At 39.6% G+C, this 25,575-nt stretch overlaps 2 protein-coding genes across 2 annotated transcripts; both read right to left on the bottom strand.

Annotated features, from left to right (window-relative positions):
• Positions 1-8,660: 8,660 nt before the first annotated feature.
• gpr18 (G protein-coupled receptor 18) lies at positions 8,661-13,668 on the bottom strand. The gene has a single exon (XM_061053189.1). The coding sequence runs from the start codon at positions 13,533-13,535 to the stop codon at positions 12,483-12,485; it is 1,053 nt and encodes a 350-aa protein (XP_060909172.1). The 5' UTR covers positions 13,536-13,668; the 3' UTR covers positions 8,661-12,482.
• Positions 13,669-20,477: 6,809 nt separating this feature from the next.
• Positions 20,478-25,119, bottom strand: gpr183a (G protein-coupled receptor 183a). The gene is made up of 2 exons (XM_061053188.1): positions 24,779-25,119; positions 20,478-23,094 (listed from the first exon to the last, which is right to left on the bottom strand). The coding sequence occupies exon 2, from the start codon at positions 23,077-23,079 to the stop codon at positions 21,925-21,927; it is 1,155 nt and encodes a 384-aa protein (XP_060909171.1). The 5' UTR covers positions 23,080-23,094; positions 24,779-25,119; the 3' UTR covers positions 20,478-21,924.
• Between the last annotated feature and the right edge of the window lie 456 nt (positions 25,120-25,575).

Genomic DNA, 25,575 nt, shown 5'->3' with positions numbered 1-25,575 from the left:
GAGCGCTTTCCCCCCCGTTCTCTCTCCAGAGAATCTGTTTCCCCCCCTCCCCCACTTCTCCTTTCAGTCTCTTTCACTCAAAGCGTGTTCATATCCTCTCATCCTTTTGTGATATTTGGGGCCAACACGCCCTTTAACATCTCCATTACTCTCATAAGGCCTTCTCAAAATGACACAAGGCTCTCTGATGTCTGATAACTATGTCAACAAGTTTCTTGAATGGAAATGTCTCGGCACAGTGTTTCTTTAATGTCAACATGCGGCACAGAAAGGTCTCAGGACAGGTTGGCATTAGAGGAGCCCAGAGAAAGGTAGATTGATTTACAGAAGACTGGATGAAGTAGAATGCCTTGTTAAAGTAATACAAGACAGGTTTATTTTTAAATAGGAAAAAAAAAATGGTTCTCTCTGTGAATTTTCACCTGAGGATTCAAGATAAAGTCTGAAGGGATGACGATTGAATAACAGGTGTGACTTGAGTGATAAGGCTGTTGGATGATGGGCGTAGGAAATCTACATATTATGCTGCAGTGATTTCATTTCACAACGATCCTGAACTGTTTTGTGTTCACTGTTTCAAAAGGTCACCATGTTGCTCAGTTCTTACTTTCAGTGGGTAATGAAACTCTGTACCTGGTACTCGAGTCCATTTGTTCCACTTTCAATAACTTCCAGAAACTTTAAGACAATTCTTTATTCCTTTTCTTTTCCTTTAGAAGTATTGCTCTTCTACACTGGATAATTACTTTCAGCTATACATGACACATTATTTTTAGCTGTTTAGGGGAAAATCAGTAAAAACAACATTGACATACAGTGATACATAAACTCTGAGTTTGCTCAATTTCTTATCTTGCAGTTGAATCTTAAACATCTAATTGATGCAGAACAACTTTTGAAATCATGATTCTGACAAAGTTAAAGAAAACGTGTTTGAAGATTTGAGGGATCTCGTTGAAGAATACACACAATTATATTAATAGGTGTGTTTCAAAAAGGTTTTAATAAACTGAGTGTGAGTCATTTATACCATTGATCGGGCCCTTTTCATCTACACAGGGATCAGGTCCTGTTCAGTTTAGCCTGCCATGTTTCTACAGAAGCCTAGCAGGGTCAAACCCCACCGCTGACTCTAGTCAGGACTCATGTTGAAGAAGAAGGAAGAGGGGAAGACCTGTCATTGGTTGTAATCTGCAGCCTCACCGCGAGATGTCACCAAACCCTAAAGGCTAGCACTACAAGCGTAATATTCACTTCCTTTTAGCTTAGTTTTTGGTCGCTACCAACTCATGAAGGGAATATGGAATTATTTCAATTTGCTAGGTCCTATCTATTATAATCTTCTGGATCACCTTTTAGTATTTTATGATCTAATTTATTCCCTCCATTTTATTATTACCTTAATTTAACTTTTTTATTTTACCTTCTGCGCTTCCTCTTTACGCATTCATGATAGCATGTTCTCAGTTCATCATATACTGATTTTTACGAGTCCTTTATTTATAACGTTCTTTTGCATGAAAGGTGCTACACAAATGAGGTCTGACTGGTATCTTCGAGTGCTAGTTGCTTAATCTGGCTGTTGTTCAATCCTGTGTTGGGAGCATGATTGGGTTAATCATTTTTTTCTACTGAAAAGCTACAGTACATGTTGTCATCAGAAACAACCCTGATAAGACAATGAGCTAAAAGATGCCACGCTATTTTGCTGATTTTCTCATGTTGAAGTGTTTTGGCATCTTAGAGCTCCTTGTAGGAACTTTCAGTTTGAGATGTTTTTGTCGCCCCCTGTGGACAAAAGTGCTACCTCTCATCTCTTCGCTAACTTTGTCCTGAACATGTGTAAGTCGTGATTTCTGAGATAAAACATCCTGATTTCTTTTCAGGTTAAATGTATCACTAGTTGTGAATATTTGCCTTGGAAAATGTAAAAAAAAAAGAAAAAAAGAAGCTGACACCCTGCGACAGTGTTTCCAGGCATTAACCTTAATTATACAGAAATAGTTCATCTTTATGCATGCCTGTCTAAGTCATAAAGAGGTATCAGTAATGATTTCAGTCTGTTTTATAACAGGCTAAAAGTTCCTCACAAAAGCTTTAAAATACTTGAATAATTCCTAAATAACAATAACTGTACATTTGTACGCCTTTACAAAAATCTTGGCACATTTCAAACGTATGAAACCACATAGCTGAGATTAGAATCAGCCACTTTACATCATCAATGCAATGTCGGACTTTAAAGCTGCTTTAGATCTGAAGTGGTGTCTGCAAGCTTTCATAAAAATTACTCACAGCCAGACTTTCCAAATCACCAGGGTTGCTTACATTAAGTCAATTACATTTTTACAATTGTGAGCGAGGGATGGTTAATTTAGTTTGACCCAGGAGCCCCCGACACTCCCCCTGATAGCAGATGGATGAGACGAGTGACCACAGGCGTGAGAGGGAGTGTGTGTCTGAGTGTGTGTGAGCCTGCTGGATTAGTCTTCATTTGGTGCCTCTGTCATAAGGGAGGGGAAGGCTGAACACTGCGTGGCAGAGCAAAGAAAACACACAGGGTCAGTCGAACACACACAAACACAAGCGCGCTATTAACCCCCCCCCCCCCCCCCCCCCACCAGCTCATCAACTTTATTTTGCAATCTTCCCTCAGAACCATTAGAATACCCTGAAGAAATGACTTTCCAATTAAAGGGGCTCTAGAAGAAGAGAGGGTTTTCTTTTTTTACATCTCCGACTCCTGGAGTTCTTTATTCCAATAATTTAAATTGGAATAGATTTTTCAATTTACCCGCTGACTGCTGCGGACACAGAGCGCAGGGCCAAATAGAGCTACGTACCCTGGATGTTTGTCATGACAGCATGCTATACGTGTAAATCTACACAGCTCGCCCAAATGGAAATATATTTTCTCCTGCGAGGACAATCAGGCAGCACCACAAATTCGTGGTCTTTTGTGGAAGATATTCTCATTTCACTATATTAGAGTCGCTGCTTGAAGCCCATTTAATCATTTTCATGATTTATTTTTAAATCCAACAAAAAAAAAACATGTTTACGTTCATATTTATTTATTTCTTATTTTATTTCTTGCTCTGTGGTCTTTTAAGAAGTTATTCCAAGTTCTCTCTTACCGGTTCACGCTTACAAAATTATCAAAATGATTCCCTTGAATCATTTGATCAGTTTTACAAACAAATAAACATGAATAACAAAGTAGTTATAAAAAAAGATTTTGATTGACAATTTGAGCCATCACTCAGGCCAATCTTGACTTTTTCACAGTATAAATAAAATGGACGTGACCTCGTGACTTCAGAAGTGAAGCCAAAGCAAAAATGCTTTAAAACTGAAACTTTAAAACTGAAAAGTCTATTTTCCTTTTATGTCTGTTAACATTTTCCTAATGACTTCATGGTTTCAGTTGCGAGTTTCATTTATTTTTTTAAACACAGTAAGATGTTGATCTTGTAAATAATTTGTCACTCAATTTGAGTAACATTTATGATAAGGTAGGGTATGATTCTACCTGTGATTAACAAGCTACCCAAGATAAACACGTAACAAAGCGTATCCAACCTGTCCTCCAAACATGGTTAGTTAAGTTTCCAAAAACCAACAACAACAAAAAAAAACAAGAAGATCATCATGCTAAACTCGAGGCTTCAAAACTGTTGTTTACAAACCAATGGGTGACATCACAGTTGCTACGTCCTCTTTTATACAGTCTATGATATTATTACGCAGCACTTTCCACATGTCCTTTGAGCAGGAGGAAACAGTAGTCTGTTCCAGGCAGTGAGTTCTGGCCTCACATGTTTAAGTTTGACAAACTGGGCCTATGAACTCGGCAACAACAGCCACTCCAGCTGCGTTCTAATGAGCATTTATTGTGTCTCGACTGCAGCGAGGCGCTTTGCAGAGCCGCCTTCAAAGCCAAACCTGCCTCCACTCGAGCTGTTTTACAGATGCGTCTAGAAAATCCGAGGCCGTTCTTCTGTGGACGAATGGTTCTGTCTTTTGCTCCTGACAGCTGCGCGGGCTTGTTGTGCGCTCTCTCCTGAGTTGTTTTAATAAAGTTGTGCTGCAGGAGTAGTGAGGGAAGATTAATGGACGCACAGGAAGTGTGGCAGTTGTGAGAGGATGCAGGACAGAGCGGGCCAGCAGCCATCTGTTCCCTCTCCTTTACAGCTCTCTTAATGGAGAAGCAAACCAAACAACATGGATCTGGGCCCCGCAGACACACACACACACACACACACACACACACACACACACACACACACACACCTCAGTCGCACACAGCTAAACACAAAACATCACTTTATGTGACAGAGATGAGAGCTAGGCTTTTGTCATCGTATTCCCCCTTGTTGGATGTGTGTGCACACATGCTGCTACGTGCGTTTGAATATGTGTGTATTTGTGCACGTGTTTTTCTTCTCCCCCTCTACCTTTCAGCGAAATAAAGTTGGGTGTGAGCCACGGCTGTGAGATTTAGATGAAAGACACAGCCTGGATGGAACGTGATTAAGAGATATGTTCTTGAGGCAAAACAGGACTTGGCATTCGCTGAGACAAAACCTAATCAAATTAAAGCAAAACACGGCCATTGTTGTGGAGTGTGTTCGCCGCGTGTGTCACGTTTGAAATGAAACAGTGTAAAAGAGATACGGGCTCGTGTGTCTGCGCTTGCATCACCAACACTGTGGCTTTTTTTTTTTTTTTTTTTTGTATTCACATTTACACACAGGCTCTGACTAATGACGGTTGTGCCCAATGATGCCTAAAGCGCTTTATAGAGCTGTCTGGGTTATAAAAAATGTTTACTATGATGGAGCTGAATGGCTCACTGAGAGAGTATTATTGTGTACAAGTTATTGTGTTAGATTAATTCACTCAGGCGAACTGTTAAACTCTCTAACAGGCATGGCCACCTCCACTTCATTGTGTATTTCCCGCCTGCACTTGACTTTCTCTTCGATGTTTATTATTAGCCCTATAATGAAATCTATAGTCCGACTGCTTCTCATTTTGTTTGTTTTGAATAAACGCAGACCATGTCACGTTAAATGACAACATGCGTCGTCTCCCTCTTCCTCCCGGTGAAGACATCTGTACGACATGATGAAGTTTCCTCTCTGAGTATCAATCCTGTAATTGAGCTCAGGGAGGGGAGACGTGATGTGCACACAGAGGAAGAGGAAAGGCCTCTCTCGCTCTCTATCCCTCCCCTCCTTTTCTGCATGTGTCCTTTTTTCCCTATGCACACACACACACACACACACACACACACAACTCTTCCTCTCTACCTGCTTTTACATTAAATTTGTCAGTCAGCTCTCTTCAGATGCACATCAGCTGAAATGAGTGCATTAGCATGAGCTGCAATAATATCACCACAAAGGCCTGCATGGGCAAAAGAAGAGAGTGTCTTCACAACACTGCCTCCTGCAAGCTACAATACCTCCGCCCGCGTCTCTTTATCCGACTTGTAATGTTGCTTTTCTCATCTCGGCTCTTGTGATACACTGGATCATGAGGAAACCGAAGTGAGACCGGATTAAATATTAACACAACCTGACACAGTCCCCACCGGAGCTCCTATTCCACTTCACATGATACAATTAAAAACATTCCCACATGCATTGCGCAGGAACACTTGTCAAGAACATGCCGCTTTACAGACTTAAAATAAATCTCATACTAATCTATGGAGAACTCCCCGACAAGGAGCAGGCCAAGGTTTCTACGATGCAGGCAGGCACTTAGCTGAGTAGAGAGTTGGGGGGGAAAAAGCAGAGAGGGAGAGAGAGAGAGAGAGAGAGAGAGAGATGAGGGCCTTACATTATTTATACGTGCTAATGGCGGCTGTCTGTGTGTGTGAATCAGCAACAGAACAATCTGCTAAAATAGACACACAGCTGTAATCAAGGCCATGCATTTCCTCTCCTTCTCCTTCTTCGTTGGCTAACTGCTGGGTCAATTGGAGTCAGTTTAGCAGCGTTCGGAAAACTCTTGCAGTAGATTATCTCCTTTTAATGGAGACGAAAGACAATGCAGGAGTAGATTGCGATTGCCCAAGGAAAAGATTACCTCTATGAAGCTATCCCAGCTAAATACTGAATGTGTACGAGAGAAACAGCTCACACGTCACATATCACTGTACATCTCACAGATAAGAACAATAGCTCGTGTGCTGTGGCCACAAAAGGAATCCATTAGTCTTATTGTGCAGCCCCTAAGCTCAGCATCACAGGGGGGAACCCACCGCTACATCCACACACATGTGCCTCTCATTTCCTATGGCGGTCCAGAAGTATCCTTCAACATCCTATTGTAAAGTTTACCAGGGGAGAGGTTCAGTGTATTAAAGTGCCCTGAGAGAAACGCTAAATGATGTAAATGCAGGCAGCTGCTTGTTGCTTATTGCCGTACAGTAGAGCGAGAGGCCCAGGCAATGGCTGGATGTGTGTACAGTATCTATATAACATTATGGGCTCTCTTTCATGTCCTCCTGCTCTCTAATGGGAACAATATGAAGACTAATGGTATAGTAAAAGTGGAGGAAACAGCGCTTCAGAACAAACTGAGACACACACTGTTTGTGCTGTTGTTTTAAACACAACACATTTTGGTGGCAAAAAAAAACTGCTTCAGTTGTGGTGTTTGAAATTAGGGTGTGAATGCATTGGCCAAATTTGTTCATGTAAAAATACACCTTGACATATAATAGACATGTAATAGTCTCGTGGTGGTTCAAGAGAACTTTGTAGTATGTTATTAGACACTGATTTGAGTAGTCAGAAGACTAGAAAAGTGCTATAAAAGCTCAAGTAGATTTACCAGTTACAGTTACCCCTTAATCTGCATCAACATTCATGTTGGAAAATAACTTTAGGTTGATTTTAAACTCAATGTGATTTTACCGATTTGTTTAAAACAAAGATTTTCGCCAAGCGGCAACCTCCAGTGTTAAAAAGTAAAGTGCAAAAAACTGCAGCTCCTTGAATGTCCACTTGAGGCTGGTTTCAAAAGACCCCGAATTCCCATACACACCCTTTATTAAAATGTCTATTTTGACAGCATAAAAAAAACATGTTTATAGCCAGTTTTTGGTCTTACATACTGGGGTCGAGATTTTTCCTAACTCATCCGTTTTAGTTTCATCAGGGAATTATTCATAATAAGCTGTTTGCCTCATCTCCAGCTAGGTTGACAGAAAATTAGTCAGACAGCATTTCCAATATGGCGAACACCATCAGTTGCCTTCAAAAGCCTGCTTCGGAAACCAATGTGTGACATCACTGAGACTACGTCCGTGTATATACAGTCTATGAATATAACTACATTATTTAGAATACATTTAACTTTTAATGTTTAGGGAGGTTTTGTCAAATTGACATTTAATTGCCAATATAAGTGGAACCTTTAGTTTGTGGTGATTATGGTGACCCCTGTGGACAAAAGAATACCTCTAATCTTTTTGCTGATTTTGTCCTTTCTGTTTGTAGGAAGCATTTTATAAATGAAAATCTCATCCTGCTTTCTTTTAACAGTCAAATGTATCAATCACTGACAGTCTATCTATAAATTAAAAAAATGTAAAGGCTCCTGACGCAGCATGCTGTTAATCCCTTTGTATGACACAGACCCCCTGAGCAGCCGTTTCAGGCATTAAAAAAATAACTAACAAGAGTTAAATATTTTTCCTGATGATCACGATTTCTATTGTAGCTCATAAAGAGTCATCAACATTCATATCAGTCTGTTTTATAATCATCCAAAAACTCTGCTTATAGTAGCTTTAAAACGTCCAAAATCTCCACTTAGTAGCTTTAACATTTTTTGCTGTAAATATTCAGTTATTTCAACAAGCTCATCCAACATGATAAATAATCCATCTCATCCAACCATTTACAAGTGCAATTCAATATTTTAGTTAACAATTAGTGCTATAAAAATCTTTACGTGTTGGTTTAATTTTGTAACCACTAATCCATTTCTATTCATTAACAATTTCAGTCCTTAAGCCAAACATTTCAGTGTTACTTTTAGCTCATTGAATGACATTTATTATTTTGGTTATACTTCTCTTACCTTAACAGATTGGACATTTAGTGAAAAAGCTACCAATGTAAACCATTTACCCGTTACTTTAACTGTTTCATCTCTTCATACAACACATACAGGCTTATCTTAATACGTGTACATCAACTGTTACTGCTACTTTCATTAACCAATACTGACCATTTATTCAGAATCTATATTGTTTAAATCTGCATAACTATTTAAACTGTGTATTCATTTCTTTCAGATATCTATTTCAACTATTTACCATCAGTTTCAGCTAACTTTACATTTATGTTTCTTGCTTACTATCTTTCTGCCATAGGATACAAATACTGTTCAAGTGTTACAGTTTCATCATTATATTGAGCTACACTTTTTTATTGTAATAGCCATTGTTTTGAACTAGTGGAGTCTCTCCATCTTTTCTCACATTGACTTGGTAACTGCAGAAGTATCCCTGAGGTACGAGCCCTGGTTGGGTTGGGAATCCATGTTTCCAATGTGCCATAATACTTTATTTTTCATATACAGAGGGGTCCCTTTTCCCAAGTGTATCCCAACATCAATGATCATAAGACACAAACTCTTCAGAAACACTTTTAATCACAATAAAGATAAATAGTCCTACAAAGCAGTGTTTAGAATCAAAACAGAATACAGCGGCGCTGTCTCTGATCATCATTTGATAGTGTGCTGACACGCAGACTCCATTAAGCTGTCTTCAAATATGCAAAAATGATATGATTTTACAATGATTACATATTCACTTCCCCAGCTGGCTGGCTCCAAGCGTCTCCATTTGTCATCGACTATTGTGTCCAATTATATGATTAGCTTTGAACACTCCAGCACTTCGAGAGCTCTCGTGTGTTCTGCCGCGCAGAGTGATTCGCAAACAAAGTCATTACAACATGTATTCACACATATCAAATAACAAAACAGATGGCCACTGCGCTTGCCGCCTGATTTGTTTTCCACACGAGTGGTAAGAGAAAAAAAAAAAAAAAAAAAAAAAAAGGATTCTGTGTGAGCTGTGTTTAATGCTGACTGTTTTTATTCCCAAAGAAGAGCAGCTGGCTGTCGCGCTGTTAGATCAGCTCCTATGAAAGACAATCTTGTTTTCATTAATTTCTCTACAACAAAGGCACTTGTTGGGAAGATTTAGAATTACAGCGGGTAAAGCTTCCGGATAATTCATCACAGGGACTTGACAGGAAACTTAATTGTTTTAAATGCCAGTTGCTGTGAGCAGCGTGCCTGGTTTGTCTTTGATGTCTAACAGGTGGGACAGATAGACGACCCTCTGATGTTTCATTCGACCTTTGGCCTCTTAGTTATAAATCCACTTGTAGTCTGCCGGCCAATAAACCTATCATCATGTGATGAACTGCACTTCCCAGAATTCAGTGTGAGATGAAAATCCTGTGGTCTGCCTCCTCTTATTAAACACAGTGTAAATCTAGCCCGACTATATCCCTCCGTCTGGAAACTTCTTGACCCATCAGCACTGTACTAACCAACAACAGAAACAGACTCTGACTGGAGTTCAACCTTTTATCCACTGTGTCACAGACATTTGAGCGAACTTGCTTTTCAAAATAAAACATTCTTACTAATAATATTTTTATCCTCCCTTTAACTCTCATGCAGCTCCTATTGTCATCCAAAGTTTCAAATACCAAGCAAGTCATTTATTTTGAAAGCTTAGGTGTAATGAGCGTTCACTTTCTACCCTGGAAAGACTAAACTGAGCGTGTCAAAACAAAGAATCTATTTCACCTGCTGGCTCTGATCAGTTAAGCCGAGTGGATACATTCTACCTTTTGTGTTTTTTTGGATTTTTAATGACACTTTTATTTACATCCTGTTGTATCTTGATGCCCTCTTTGTATACTGTATATGCATTTCATGCTTTATGTTGATGTGTTTTCCATACGTTTCTTATTTATACTTTGGCTGCAAAACTAAAGTCTAGCTTAGTTGAAGTTCCTATCTGTGATTGTGGGAGTTCATCAGTCCCGAAACACAGCTTGGTACAAGTGGCTGTCCTCTAGGCCAACCAATTCAGAATCTCTAAAATCAGCATTCAATGAGAACATGTTAAAGCTGTCCAACACGTCCTCAGACTCTAAACACACTCTGAACAGTGGAAATAAATGATTAGCATCAAAACCAGACATACAGGGTTCCATGTTTTAATATCAAATGTATCTAAGTAATGTGTCCTTTATTTTTATGTTCCAAATGTAGATAAAGAAATTCAAAAAATATTTCAGGTTTTGTTTCCAATCAGTGTCTTCAAAAGAGTGACACAGTTCAGTTGTATTCAGTTGTGTTTTTGTGCTATGATAACCTTTTTGGAAATTACTTTTGTGTGTGTGTGTGTGTGTGTGTGTGTGTGTGTGTGTGTGGTTAAACCCCAGGGTGCCCCTGACTGTCTAATTGTATGAGACATTACATAGTTACTCAGCCACACTGACTCACTGTATAATTCAGTTAAGTCTGTGTTGGTGCGACAGACACACTAACTTGATTATTTTAGCAAATAGCAACCACTAGTCAGTTCTTAGCTCAGCTAGTAAAGGTAGGGTAGGACATCCTCTCACAGATATATCTGTCAAGCACTCAGTAACTTAAAGCTCACACCTTGTCCGTCATCCGAGGATAATTTCAGGATTTATTTCAGGATTTTTGCATTGAAGTGCATGTGACCTGACATTAAAGCATTCCTGTGCAGGAAAAGTATTCTCCTTTTAAGGTTAAGGTTGCTTTAAATCTAGTAAATAGCCTCGCTGACATCTCCTGAGGATGTTACAGTAAATGCACTTTAAGTGACTGAATCATTTAACGTCTAATCAATACGATTCACATTGCTCCACAAACACACACTGCAGTCGGATTCATGTCCAGGAAGCTGTTACAACTGTAGTTAACAAGTTCTCCTCGATGATGCCGAATGATTATTCAACAGAACAAAACACAAAACATTTGCTTTTATGAAGCAATTTGAAATGTTCTTATGCACAAAAAGAAAAAGTATAAAGATCTGTACAGCAGAGAGTTAACAATCTTCCACTATCCAGTACATGTCCACAGACTGCACAGATCAATCTTGCTCTGGAAGGTTGATATGATCTAGCTGTGCCATGCTGCCATCACCTGGCCAGTATGCTAACAGCATGCTTTTAGTCTGCTTGTGTTCAGTGTTTGGGAGAATAATAGTTTGACTACATTTATCAGCTTGCGGTTTAACCACTCTCATATTTCAAAGATATTAATCTGTAAATTGAATGTTAACAATTTCCTCTGTAGACTTCAAACTATTTTTGACCCCCTCAAAATTCTGTTTTTTATTTGTCTTGTGTTTTTTGCTTTTCTTCTGTAATTTAACACCTTTAAGTTCCATTTTCTTTTTTTCTGTTTACCTTACATGTCCAGGCAATGCATTAGCATCGTCAGCTCCATTTGAGACATAACTGCCAACTGAGATATCCTGCATGATGAAAAAGTCCAGATGTCATTTTTAGTCTGATGTCGTAGTCTGGTGGATTGTAAACACGACCAAAACTGACATTCCGCACACTTTCCCATGAATGCTATTTGATCATTTTCTTTGCACTTTTTTTGCAGTGCAGTCCATTGAGTGGCATGTCAAGTTTGCTGGCATGCTTTATTTTGTTATACTTCAGTATCAGAGGAGCTAGCCTTCTCCCCTTCTTAGCTTGTAGTTAAACCTCTGTGTTAAGTCTTAGACAGCTTGTAGAGCGTCCCCAACACTGCTTCTACTTCGTTTCATAACGATTCCTCGAGTGGTTGTGTGAAGTAAAGTGACAGCAGTTCAACAGTTTATTTGCACCTCATGTGCTTGACATCTGCCTGAGTTGATTGCTACATTTAAACCTTGCTGCAGCATTGAGATGAGGTGAAGTTTTCAATATTGTGGAGAAAAAAAAAACACAGCCCACTATTGTTTCCTGTGGGTGTTCCCCCCCCTGCGGTTGAGTTGTCTGTTGTTGTAGTTGTTGGTTGACGTGGCTGTAAAGACTTTTCTACATAATTACAAAGCAAACATTGAGATACTGTCTGTGGGCTGGATGTTTTTTTAATGATTATAAGCTTCATTTTCGCCTGCATGTGTTACACCTGAGCCTCAGACACTCGTGCTTTGTCTGCCAGAGCAAAGATGCACAGAAAACATCTCCAGTCTCCTGGGTGAGTCAATCAGCGCCGAACACAGATGTTTTTGCCACAACAGCAGCACTCCCATACTGTGAGTGTAAATTACACCTCAGAAATTAATTGCAAGTTTTGATCCTTTTGATAATAAACCCCCGTGCACAGTGATGCATTCAGTGTTACAAAGCGAGCGTGCAGTACACACCGGTGTGAAAGTTTGAGGTTTGGTTTCATATCATCGCGCTGGTCAGGTTGCTCATCGATCGGATGCTGCCTGTGTGCGTGTGCCTGCTCTTCCGCCTCACGCTCCGCAGATAGTTCCTGTACAGAATCACGCTGATCACTCGGTCCTGGAACTGTTTGGAGACTATGTAGTACAGAATGATGTCCAACACGGTGCTCAGGTTCATAAGGAAAGTGGTGAAGACCGCCCATGTGCTGAACCCGCCGTCTTCGTCGTCTCCCAGCAAACGCACAACCAGACACACGTGGAACGGCACAAAGCACACCAGCACCTGGATGATCAACGTGATGATGATGCGGATAGACTTCTGCTTCACTTTAGGCTTGAGTTTAGAGGTTCTGCCGTGGATCAGATTGTCCACGATGACTATGTAGCAGCCAATCATGATGCAAATGGGGACCAAGAAGAAGAAGATCAGGCGCACGAAGTTGACGAGGTTGTCTTGGCGCATGTAGATGATGTCTTGCATTTTGATGCAGGTGGTGAAGTTGGAGGCGCGGTCGGGGTCTTCTCCTGAGAAAAGCAACGGCACGGTGCAGCCGAGAGTCATAAGCCACACCCCTAAACTCCCCACCACGGCTTTGGGGACGTTCCTCAGCTCTTTGCCGTGCTTTGGCTGCACGATGGCCATGTAGCGGTCAGTGCTGATGAGCGCAAACAGCCACAGAGCCATGCAGGGGTAGAAGATGGTCAGCGCCGCCATGATCCTGCAGAACAGGTCCCCAAAGTGCCAGTAGTCCTGTTGGTGGTAGACCATCCTGAAGGGAAGCAGCAGGATGAAGGTCAGGTCCACCACTGCCACGTTTATCATGTAGACGGTGACGGAGTTCCTCTTCTTGGTGGTGAGAGAAAACACCCACAAAGCAACGAGGTTGACGGTCACGCCGATGACGAAGATGAAGCAGTAGAAGACCAGGCCTGCTATGCGGTACTCCACGGGTCCCTGCTCCAGCTTCACAGCACCAGAATCCACCGACATGTTGGAGCAGTTTGGATCCAGATTCATCCTGAAAGATACAGAATTCAGAAAGATATGCATTTATTTCCATTCAACGGATACTTATCAAGTTTTGTTGCTCTTAATAACCAATTTGTTTTCGTGTTTTAAGTTTGAAAGTCATGTGACTCAAGCATGGTCTTAAATCTGTATTCTGGCCATTTCTTTTGGATCTCTAGAAGACTAACTCTAAAAATAATGAATGTAGCTCTTGTCAGCTTTAAAAACATAACAAAAGGTTGTCTGAACTCGTTGCATTTGATTTAAAAGAAAAAAAATCAGTAGGATTTTAGGTTTCCTCTTATCTAAGAATAAAGACAGGTAGTGCTACTTACTCTTGAACATTATGCTGAAGATTGTCTGTAAGTAGTCCAAATGCTGTAGGTTTAAATTCTAGGGAAAGAACATAAAAAAAATATGTTTAAACTCCATAAAACTGAAGTGTTACTTACAGTTAAAGCATAATAGTTTAAAAGCAGGTCAAAAGTTGTGACTTAGAAAAAGGAAAAGGCAACGTTACAGTTGAATCGGCGAGAAGCTGTTTCTAAATATGAACATGCTGTATTCTGTGTTTTTGCAATTTGCGGAACCTGCTGCTTGTTAATTTGAATAGATATTTATAAAAGCTGTGCAGCTGCACTGTGAACGACACAGGAAGAGAAACAGACCATGTCTGTCTGTACTTTGTGTTAGTCCAATTAAATTATGAAACATAAACAAGCTATTAAAAAAGAAAGGAACATATTCATGTACATCAAAGTGTGGAAAGAATGTGAAAGTGTAACTTTAATCCATGTTGAGGGTGAACAATGTAGAAGTGAAATTTTGGGCTCAGAAATGATTGATTGAACTGTGTTGATGGAAAACCATGTGACTTCCTTGTTTCACTTTTGGGTTGTTATCTTTTTTACTGTAATTTACTGTACTTCTTATAATCACTATTATTACTCTTATTGAGCCTAGTGAGTAACACTGCATGTGTTATATGTCTAAATTGTGATTATTGTACATATTGCTGTAATTTTTTTTAACATCGCTTAATTCTTCAATACTTTTAATTTTTTTAACATACCTTTTTTCATATTTTTATATTCTCATGCTATTCATATTTATATTTACATTCCTATATTTCCCACTGTCATGTTGTGTATGTGAGTAACTGTAATGACTGAAACTTCCCCAGGATTAGAGTATTTTTAAATCACAACTATGTGTTTTGTTAATTATGGGTGATTATTTGTTTAAAAATGAATCCACCTGCAGAACATTAATGAAATCAAGTCATTTAAATTAGTCTTTTTCAGATTTTTACCAAAACAGACTTACAAAAGAGACTTTAAAACATGTCAGCCAGATCTACTTTCCCCCCTCTCCGTGTCAAAAGTTCAAACAGATCAGATAGCTTTTCCTCAACAATAAAAAACTTCACTTACCAAAGAAATCACCCAAACATCTCGACAAGCTTTGTGAAGCAGTGTGGCGGTTTATCTGAGCACTCAGCCAAAACAGGGAAGTGAACGCTTTCTCAAAGGGTAATGTGATGGAAAGCGTGGTGAGGCTGAGCACAGTGTAAAGCCCCCCCTTCATCACTTCCTGTGTCGACTGCACTTTCAGATTCCTTTACAGTATCTACGTAGTTGGAACACAAAGGGGCTACAGCTTTCCACAGTCTGCAATTACACCCCCTTAAAGAAAATGATGTGCCATTAGAAGTGGGAGTGTGTTTGGCAGGCAGAGAGATGGCAGATTTAGGGCGAGTTATTGATTGGAAAAGTGGGGTCTGTCACAGCACATTAGTTCTCAGGGGAGTAATCCACAGCAGGTTGCAGTGAGAAGCATCTGCTGCTGGAGAGAAGTAATTAAAAACAGGATGTTGAGGCAGTTGCCATATAAACAGGAAATAAGACGGTGGTAATAGACACTTCACGCTGATGCTGTGAGATAGTTTTACACCACGTCCACTTAATGGATGCAGAGCGCATAGCTCAGGTGAAGAGCTCAAGGTCAGTGTGGACCTGGATTGAATACAGATTAATGTGTGTGATTAATGTGCGTGTGAGCCGCTAACAACTATGAATTAGGACGTTTGGCTCAAAGAACATTGTGCAATCAAAAAGTTCTTCCCCTGATCTCATAACTGCTACTTTCTGTTCCCTTTATTGATCTTATGAAATGCACAATAAATCACACTTTCTCACGACTTGCACTCTCTCCACACTGAGCCGTTTTACACGCACAGTGTTTCCACAACAGTGTTAAATATCAAAGCTGCTCATTCAGTCTTATTCCTGTTCCTGGGAACAATTATCTCTCGCCTTGTCCTCTCGGTGTGTCTTAAAAAAATCTCAGACCAGATGGCACCTTGTGTTCATTGCAATATGTTGTTATGACAACAGTCTGTGTGATGTTTCCCTCTCTTTGATACTCGTCATGTGGCTGCCTTTGCAAGTCTCCAACTCCATAAAAAACCTCGGGTATTTATTGTTCACCTGCATGAAACGAGTGAAATTATTGTTATCGGTGTCCAACAAGGCAATATTAGGTTCTGTCTTTTGATACCTGTTAATTATTTATCTAATAATCTGATATCCATGATAAGTGTAAAATAAACTCTTACTTTAAAAAGAAATACATTAACTGAAGCTCAAAATATATGTGAATAGATATTTGGCACATATTAAAAAGCCCATTTAACTTCCTTATCCATCATCTCTTTACCCTGTTTTATACAGCCCTCTAGTGGCTGAAAATAGTCACTACAAAAATGACAGATTTAAGAAGCAGTCTTTAGCTCTCTTTTTTCTCTCCTCTTTTTTGTATGTCTTTTGCTTTTTTGTATGTCTTTTGCTTTTTTGTATGTCTTTTGCTTTTTTGTATGTCTTTTGCTCTTTTAATAGGTCATTTCTGAACGCTCTATATGGGCATGTTGCACAGGAGAATTAGAAAGTACAATGGGTTTTATGTTTAGTATTCTATCTACAATTCACTTAGCAGACGCTTTTATCCGAAGCGACGTACAATCTCTGGTAATGTATGCTCAAAATGACTTGATAGACCATGAAGTTAAAAAAAAAAAAAGTCTCAGTGTGAATCACAGACTGTATAAAAAGATGGACAACAAGACAGCTCCCCAAAAGTGAAACCAAAAAGGTTCTTTATACTGACCAGCTGCAATACTCATAAGCTGGGGAAGTCTGGGGGTCTTTCCCCCCCAGGGAAATATTGAGCGTCTCATCTCTACTTCCAGTATTCTGGTGTATTTTTAGCCACCTATTTGTCATGAAATTGTCTTTATTCTAGTCAAGGAAAACACAAAACCAATATTTTTTTTCATTTTAAAAATACATGTCTGGCTTGTACTTCCCTTATGAGCTATCACATTAGTGCCATCAGTCACATGATAGTCTGAGGACGCCCATGCACTAATAACAGAGAAAGACGTTTTCTTTTTCACTTCTGATTATCAAGATTTGGTCTTTTAGGGGGATTCCACTTTAATCTGTATGTCTTTACTCAGAAATTCAACATTTGTTTATATATTAGGGGCAGATGGAAATATTCTTTAGTCAGTTTGTCCATTGTATACTGTAGAGTGTATTATGTCCAAGTTATAACCTGTGCAGTGTTATCACGAGCTTGGTTATGAAGTGGAAGCATCAGTGCAGAAGTTTGTGTTGTTTACCTCTTCCTTTGTAAACTTTTAATAGGGATTAAATGGTTAATTTTAAACTACATCATTGAAGCTTCCATTAGCTACACAACATCAGTGATCCCGACTGTATGTGTATGAACTCTTACCCGTCCGTCTCTCTCTGACTCAGTGATTCGAATTTGTGGCAGTAACACATTTTTAATTATTTTTTATTCTTCTATCCGTCTGGTATACTTCAAAATGTCAGAGCTTTTTACAGTAATCACACACTGTAGCCAAGAATAAGGGCGCTAAATATAAGATAAAACATTTGTTAAAGTTTTATGTTGATGCAGAGAACGAGAGAGACAGAAACCCATAGCTCTGTTGGTCTTGTGTTACACTGCAATTAACACTTGTTCTTTTCTTTTTTTATTGTTGTTGTTCTTGTCTGTTATTTTCTAACGCTTTGTTTCTGCAATGTTCAGCACTTTGGATCAACTACGTTGTGTTTAAAGTGCTACATGAATAAAGTTGAGTTGAGTTGAGAATTGCAGATAAGTAAGGTAAATGGAACGCTGTCCGATGACACTTTCGGCCAGCTTGCTCCTTCATCCAGCCTTTCTGCCAGGTCGAGGACAGATATGCAAATGGGAATTCAATCATACTATAAAATCAAAATTACACATCAAATAACTTTCTCAAACATGGTTTCTGTCTTTAGTCTTTATAATGCATATTTATGTCCAAGTGTCGATTCTGAGGAGATACATTTTAATGAGCTATTTGACGCAATAAAAATGTGTAAAATGCCACCGATTGAAGGATGCTGCTGCTGTGACGCTGTGGTTCACAGGATTCGTACGGTAGAGGAGGAATAGAAGAAACAAATTCCAACACAACAGTCAATTAACTTTTCATTACTGTGACTCTCTGCTTCAAACCGACACAAGAATCTGTTCTGGACATTGTCAACTTAAGGGTTCTGCATGTTGTTGGTAAATCAACGCATATTGGGCGGGACATGATATCCATGGCAGACTATACTGCACAGACTCCTTATGACAACACCAGCACCGTTTGTCATTGCCAATCTAAGGGGTATTAGGCTTCACTCATGTTCAACTGAAGAAGATGGAGCTGTGTTGTTTATTTTTATATACAGTCAATGGTAAACACCTTAAACGCAGATGTGAGGCTGGCAAACATGCACAGTATTCTGCAGGTTGGATGTCCTAGTGAAGTAACAATAAGCTTAGTACATTATTAAGTGAAAGCAGACTCAAAGACACAACAAAAGGTTCTTTAAGTCAAAACCGTATTCAATGTAATGGTATAATCATTTTAAAAGAAATCACCAGACTGATTAACACCTCTGAAATTGTCGTGTTTCAGAGTTCTGATGCTTCTTGCCACTTTCCTCTAATCCCCAAAGAAATCTGAAAGAAACAAAGGGAGGGATGAAACAGATGGCAATTATATGTGTGAAATACAGCTCTTAGGAAGTAAAGTCGCTAGACTGTCAGCAAGGGACATGTTTTAGAAACATAAAATAAAAAATAATGTAGAAGTGTAAAATAAAGCATATGACAAGGTTGAGGTGTGAACAAACATTTGATGACACCCTGTGTTGTGTTACTCAATTATGAATAGTAGCTTTGTTTTTACATGTTAATGTTGTTAAAGAAAAAGGGATCCAATGTTTAAGAGTATGTTGGAGGAAATACTCAAGTTATACGTTATCGGAGCACTGATAAGATGCTGCAACTAAATCTAAAATTTAAATCTGCTGATTGGTTATTCAACAAAAATCAATACAATCAATAATGTTCCTCTGTTAGTGAACATCATCAGGTAAGAGCTGCATGTAATCATTTCAGACCAATCGCAGTAGCAAAAACAAACGTAAATATGTAAAATCTAAATAAGGTTAGATCGCCTGATTTAGGTACCTTCATTAGCAGCTGTCTGATTTATTCAATCAAACAATGAACGCTGCTGTCACAGGAAGCAGGCAGTAGCAGATGCTGAGATGCCACCACAACACCCACAAAAAGGTCATAGTAATTTGACTTTACTGCACCTGTTGCACCTGTTGTTCTATTTTTGGCTATTTTGTATTAACCCTGGACCAATTATGAGTACTAAGTTGTGAATGAGGGAACCGTCTAACCAGAGTCTTTTCTGCCATGTTATAAAATAATAATAATTTCCTATTTATTGTAGCTCCACAACTGATGACAGTAGAACTGACTTTTGAAGAACCAAAGAGGCTCCAAAATGGATCCCTGAGGAATTCCTTTGTCATCAAAAAGTACTGGCCAATTTAAACAAAATCCTGTTACTGTAAGGACACACTCTCTGGCTTCTCACTGGGGTTGGTGACTGAATCACCTAAGTGCAGAGACAGGTGTGTTTGTGGCTGATTGGCCTTGATTAAAGCCAGGTGTGGGAAGCTTATTTATACTCCTGGAATTCAGTGCTCTGTGCTGACTCATTATCTCACCTTCAGAGGTAGTGAGAGGTTCTCCCTGTGTTGTCTCTTGTTGTCTGTGTGTTCATAAACACAAACAAATAACTTTCTGTGTATTTGTGTCTATTGCTAAAATAACTTGGGGTGCTGGGTAGTTGATATACCCAAGCCTTTTGTGTTGAGTTTTAAGGCCTCCCTGGCAGCCTTTACTTCCGTGAATTGTTTCTGGGTCTCCCGGACAATATAGTTTCGAGTCAGCTAATCATTTTCAGTACATTAGTTAGAAGGGTGTTTTGGCTCTATACTGTTTCATTGTCGTCGCCCCCCCCCCCACCCCACCCCACCCCACCCCACCCCTGGGTCCGCACCTGTGTCCGCACCTGTGTCCCACCGTCCCGGTTTCCTGACAGTTACATGGGCTTCTCAGTGAATTCTGGTAAATTGTATCAATAACTGCACCAAACTGCATAGTTTCCTGTCACAGAAACAGTCTTGTACAAGTAACGCTGTAAAAATGTACTAAAAAAGACAAAAAAGTGAGTTCATGGGTTGATACAGAAATAGGAGTGTTTCACATTATGTGAAAATACTGGTAGATCTGACACTAGAAACAGAAAATCTGACCCTAACCCTAACCCAGTTGAGAAATCCAAAACCTGTTTGTTCATCTTTTTTTACACTCAAGCTGCCTGACAAGTACAACCATTTTTATATAACCAAGAATTCATTGTTTTTACAAGCTAAGAGAGATCTTACAGGTTCTGAAAGGAAAATATGATTTCACGGTTAAAGTGGTTATGGTTCTAATGCATAATATTAGATATTGGTCAATGACCCACCTTCAATTCTTCAAAAATTGATCAAACCTCATCAAACAAAACACTTTTTTCTGGCAATTATTTATTAAACAATGAGGGCTTCCTGGCATTTTGAATTTTTTATGTTCCTGGTATATTTTCTATTGCTGACTACATATCACATAGAATCCCAATTACAAACCCCCAACATTAAGACAAATTGTACACAATACACACAACATAGCTGGGACTGTCACAAAGCCAATTCACTAGAAATCAAGGCAAATAACACCGGATGTTATCAGCATGATTCTCTTTGAAGTGTTCTTGATTAAAACTGTAACTAAGTAAGCATGTATCTTTTTGAAAACAACTTATTCTACCAGTGATTACAGTACATTTCAATTGTGGAGTTTTATCAGACTTTAGTAGTGGCTCACTATGGAGCCTGTGTTCAATGAGGAGGTTTTTCTTATGTCCTGTTTGCAAGTAGGTGATGCAGTACACAATTGGAGCAAACGGTGTCATACTATTTTACTGATTGATAGGGGTGACAGAATGCAATCATATGCTGCAATACAAAAAAAAGATGATAAACATGAATGCACAAAATACTATATTTTAAATACAATCCCACTGTTCAAGTGTTTTCCTTTCTAGCAGGTTTGTTAAAGCTCAAAGACAGACAATGCACTACAGTAAAAAACATTGAATGTACAACTAACTTTTGTTCTAATGAGAGGCATGTTTCAGTAAACAATGTGTGTTGCTCTTCCAACCAGTTGAGGTTTACTTAAAGGCAGTTGAAATAATGAAAGTACAGTTACAGTAATCCATTGTTTCCTGAGTTATCAGATTCGTGTGCTGGACTGAAACAAGAGGTAAGATGGTGAGCATGGCTCCATTGGTATCTAACTCATGTCTACTACTTCAAAATCTCAGTTCACAGTTGAAGCATTGTGAGGATGAGACAAGATGTGAGGTCATTGCTTTACACACAAATATTCAGTTGATGCTTTCAAAAGATTTTGGATTGGTGTCTCATTTTACTGGCCCTTTCCAGCATGTTCTAAGTCTTCAAAGCTAAACGTTTGCACAGCGAGGATGGGATCTGATGTGAGTCCATTGTTCAGTTTCAGACATTAGGATGTTACTTTCAATAGATGTTCCATCAATGTCTTTTTTCACTTCCTGAATTCTCTAACCTTAGAAGGGATCAGTCTTTGGGCAGCAGACAAACATGCTTCATGAAAGTGAGCACTGCTTTCATTCCTTGGGTGCATTAATCTCTGCTTTCCTGAGAAAGTCCCCAGTATCCATAAGAAAATGTAAGCTCAGGAAGTCATTCTGTTGATGCCCTTTTAAATCCCTCCCTTGTGTCCACTAATCCGATCCAGGAACAGCTGAATTCCTGCAGATTCAGGTGCTGAGTAGCTGCATGAAGTCCCCAATGCCAAGTGTGTTACATTATTTGTCCGGTCTTGATTTAAGTAGGCCCACCCATAAACGGTCCTCTCATCCTGTAGAATCTCAAGTTCTCTTCACAGATTCACTCATCAAGCGTGATCTCCTATCCACGATCCTCTCCGTTGTACCTACTGTGGAACTGGTGAGTTGGATCTTGTTGCCATCGATAAAGTCCTTGGACGAGCCTTCCGGTGATGTCCTCACCGCGCTGGATAAGGACATGCTGGCCGAAAGCTTCAGCAGCTTCAGAAGTTTCCTCTTGTAACCTTTACATGCAAAGAAGTAGATAAAGGGATCCAAACAGGCGTTGAGGTTCATCAGGCACACGGTGATGTGCAGCGACACCTGGAAGGCTGTGAGGGCAGCGCAGTCGGGCGTGGATGTCAACTTGCGGATCATGTACTGCAGGAGGTCGATGTGATAGGGACTGTAGCAGATGACAAAAACCAGAGATACGCAGCAGATCACGCCGATGGCTTTGCGGCTCCGCCCGGACTTGTCCGTGAGATGGTTCTTCTTGGCCGTGTGGCGGAGTTTGGAGCACAAGACAGAGTAACATACAAGGATAGTCACCAAAGGGATGATGTAACCGAGGAAGACGGCACCAATGAGTATAGGGGCGATGTGGTCCATCTTCTCAAAGTTGGGGTATTCCATACAAGTGATAAAGCCACCTTGTTCCACGTTGGTCATTGGACAGCTCAGAAGAGGAAGAGTCTGCCCCAGCACCAGCATCCACACACCGACACAAATGTATCGCACAGTACTGACCTTCCTGAATCGAGCGTAGCGCAGAGGCAGGACGACAGCGATGAAGCGGTCCACGCTGAGACAGGTCATGAAATTGACCCCAGCGTAGGTGTTTATGTAGAAGACTAGGCCCGAGATCTTGCACAGCGGTTTGCCTAGAGGCCAGTGGAAGCCCAGAGCGTAGTATGCAATCCTCAAAGGCAGTGACAAGGTGAAGAGGATGTCCGAGATGACCAAGTTGAGAGAGTATAGGGTGGTGGAGTTGATCTTCTTCAGATTGGGGCGGATGACGTGCAGGGCGAGGCAGTTACCAAGAAGTCCGACAATGAATACCAGGGAATAGAAAAGAGGCATGAGGACCCTGGCATAGTCCCGGTGGGCGTAGAGGGTTTCACAGAAAGTCTCGATGGAGAGGTTGTTGGAGGATGAGAGGTTGGCAGCCGTGGTCACAGTGGGGAAACCCATCATGATATATTTTTGAGCCTATAAAATGTGAGACAGGAAAATCAAATGTGTTAATACAACTTCTTTGTTCAATGATTCACAAAAATCATACAGGAAATGTGTGCATAAGGGGATGCAAAATCAGACTTGTCCGTTTGAAAAAAATATGATCTGTCTTTGTGGAACTGAAACTCATTGGGGTAGTACAACCCTGGCACAAGACAAATCACATGCATGATTTACAAATAAGATGAGACGTTTCTTTTAAAAAGAAAGTAAGAAAAGTCATGGTATTTGTCATGACTCCATTGAGTGGATGTTTCAAGTTGCTTTGAATTGCTCTAAACTAGATTATAAGATGATGAAAAAAATCAGATTTACAATATCTCTGAACACATCAGAGGCTAAAAATGAATCCAATAAATTGGCCTACAATGAACCTCAAGCTTACTAAAATGAAATGGGCTTAGAGTTGGTGAGCTCTCTGCTGATCTCCCATGAGTAACCACCAACATCGTGGTAATGAAAAGCCACCTGTCCTGTGTAATACTGCTGTAGTAGTTTTTGTGGTGTATGGTGCCATCTTGTGGTTCTTTTCAAGCCAAACAAAGGGCCAAACTCTACCCTGGTTTGTGCAATGGTTTCACACTAACCAGTGGTTTCACAATCAAGTATCCCATTAAGACAAAAAGTGAAAATAAAGTTCAAGACACACTGATATGCTGTGAAACTGTGTCCCTTTGATGCATGTATAACAGGTCAAATGTTTGTTTAAAGTTAGTTAGTTAGTTTGACATAATGTACACAGAGGTTATCTTTTGAACTAATTTTTTTTTTGTTGCTTTAAACTGACCACAGTTCCATCTTCCACAGCTATTAACCTATTTAAACACTATTGTACGTCTATGACTCACAGGATACCGCCGCTGTTTTTGTTGCTAAATGTGACACGAAGGAAGTCTGTGAACAATAACACAGCTTAACTGTGATTCTGAATGCAGCTGCAGCACTCTCACATTTACACATTGCAAAAAAAAAAAAAAAAGACAGAAAAAAAAAAGTGTTGAGAGATGAGTTTGTATGAGGAAGTCTGCCTCCCCGGGGTACTCTGCCTGAGAATGGCAGGCAGTTGGAAAGTTATATTGTTGGAGCAAAAATGACACCACCCTAGCAGCTATGTCCTCCAGCGCACACTGTAGCGGAGAAACTTGCTTCCTGGCACGTGAACACATGTGGCGGGAGTATTTAGGGAAACATGTTTTTTCTCTTAAATTTTTATTATCAAAATGAGGTTACATAAAGATTTGATAAATTATAAATCTATATTTAATGTCAATGATCTTTTATTCAAGAACAACTAAACTGTGGTGAGAGTTTCCAACTTTGAGTGATGACTGATATAAATGTGTTGGGTTTTTTTGCACTAAAATTCCCTCATAAACCACATATTTTTCATACACTAATATTTACTCATTTTGATATGTGGAGGATTTTGTCTGTAAAAATGTAATTATATTTCCATTTAGTGTTAATTGGAAATTTAAGTTGACCCTTGTGTTGCAGACATTTGCATGTAGCAAATATCTGACTCAACATTAGACATATTTTCACTAAGAAAAAGTCATCACATAAACTAAACTACAGACTGGTTCATTGCCTTAGACAATTATCTGTATCAACCTTTTATAATAAAAAAAAAGAAAAAAGGAAAAGAAAAACGTACCTTTGCAGATTGCAGATGTTTCTCTTCACAGAGTTCACCCTGATCCTGAACACATCACACTTCTGCTTCAAAGTTGATCTCTGTTGAGGGCTGAGTCCTGACAGCACAACCACACTGCCCTGACTGTGAACAGCATGACATACAGAAATCAAGATCCGTATCTGCTGCTGGTAACCATAGTGACAAAATATCCTGTTGTTGCTCTCTCACTCTCTCTCTCCCGTTCCCTCTCTCTACCTATGTGTTTATGTGTCACTTCACCTATCGGACTTTTCCTAAACCTTTCAGTTCATGTAATATTTTATATGCTATCAATAAAGCTGAGGGGGTTTTAGCCATCTGTGTCATATTTTGGGAGAGGAACACTGAGGTTTCATACACATGGCTCAACATTATATGCCATGTGAGTACTCTTAAGGAGGATGTGGCTTCAGCTGCACCCACGAGACCGTTCGGGGCCATTTCTTATGAAACATGGCTTTGGTAACATTTTCTCTCTTTTCTTTTTTTGCATAAAATTACACACAACAATTTTCTTTTCACTCCCTGTTCAGATTGTGATCAACTTCCTTGTTGACTATGTAAATGTGTGTTGGGAAAGTTCCCCTTTGCCCCCAGAAGCACTTCTTTGTGTGATGTTTTTTGATCTCAAAATGACTTTTCAGAAAAGAAGAACCACACCTGTGATGCATTTCGATACAAAAACATTGTTGCTTTTGACCGATACAAAAAGTTATCTTTTACTTCAAAGCATTGCAGGTATGAAAAGCATTTAGTTAGTGAGTCAAAAGGCTTTG

This window comes from Labrus mixtus, chromosome 13, assembly GCF_963584025.1.
Source record: "Labrus mixtus chromosome 13, fLabMix1.1, whole genome shotgun sequence".
NCBI lineage: Eukaryota > Metazoa > Chordata > Actinopteri > Labriformes > Labridae > Labrus > Labrus mixtus.
The sequence above is the reverse complement of the archived record's forward strand: the minus strand, read 5'-3'. Positions and strand labels throughout refer to the sequence as shown.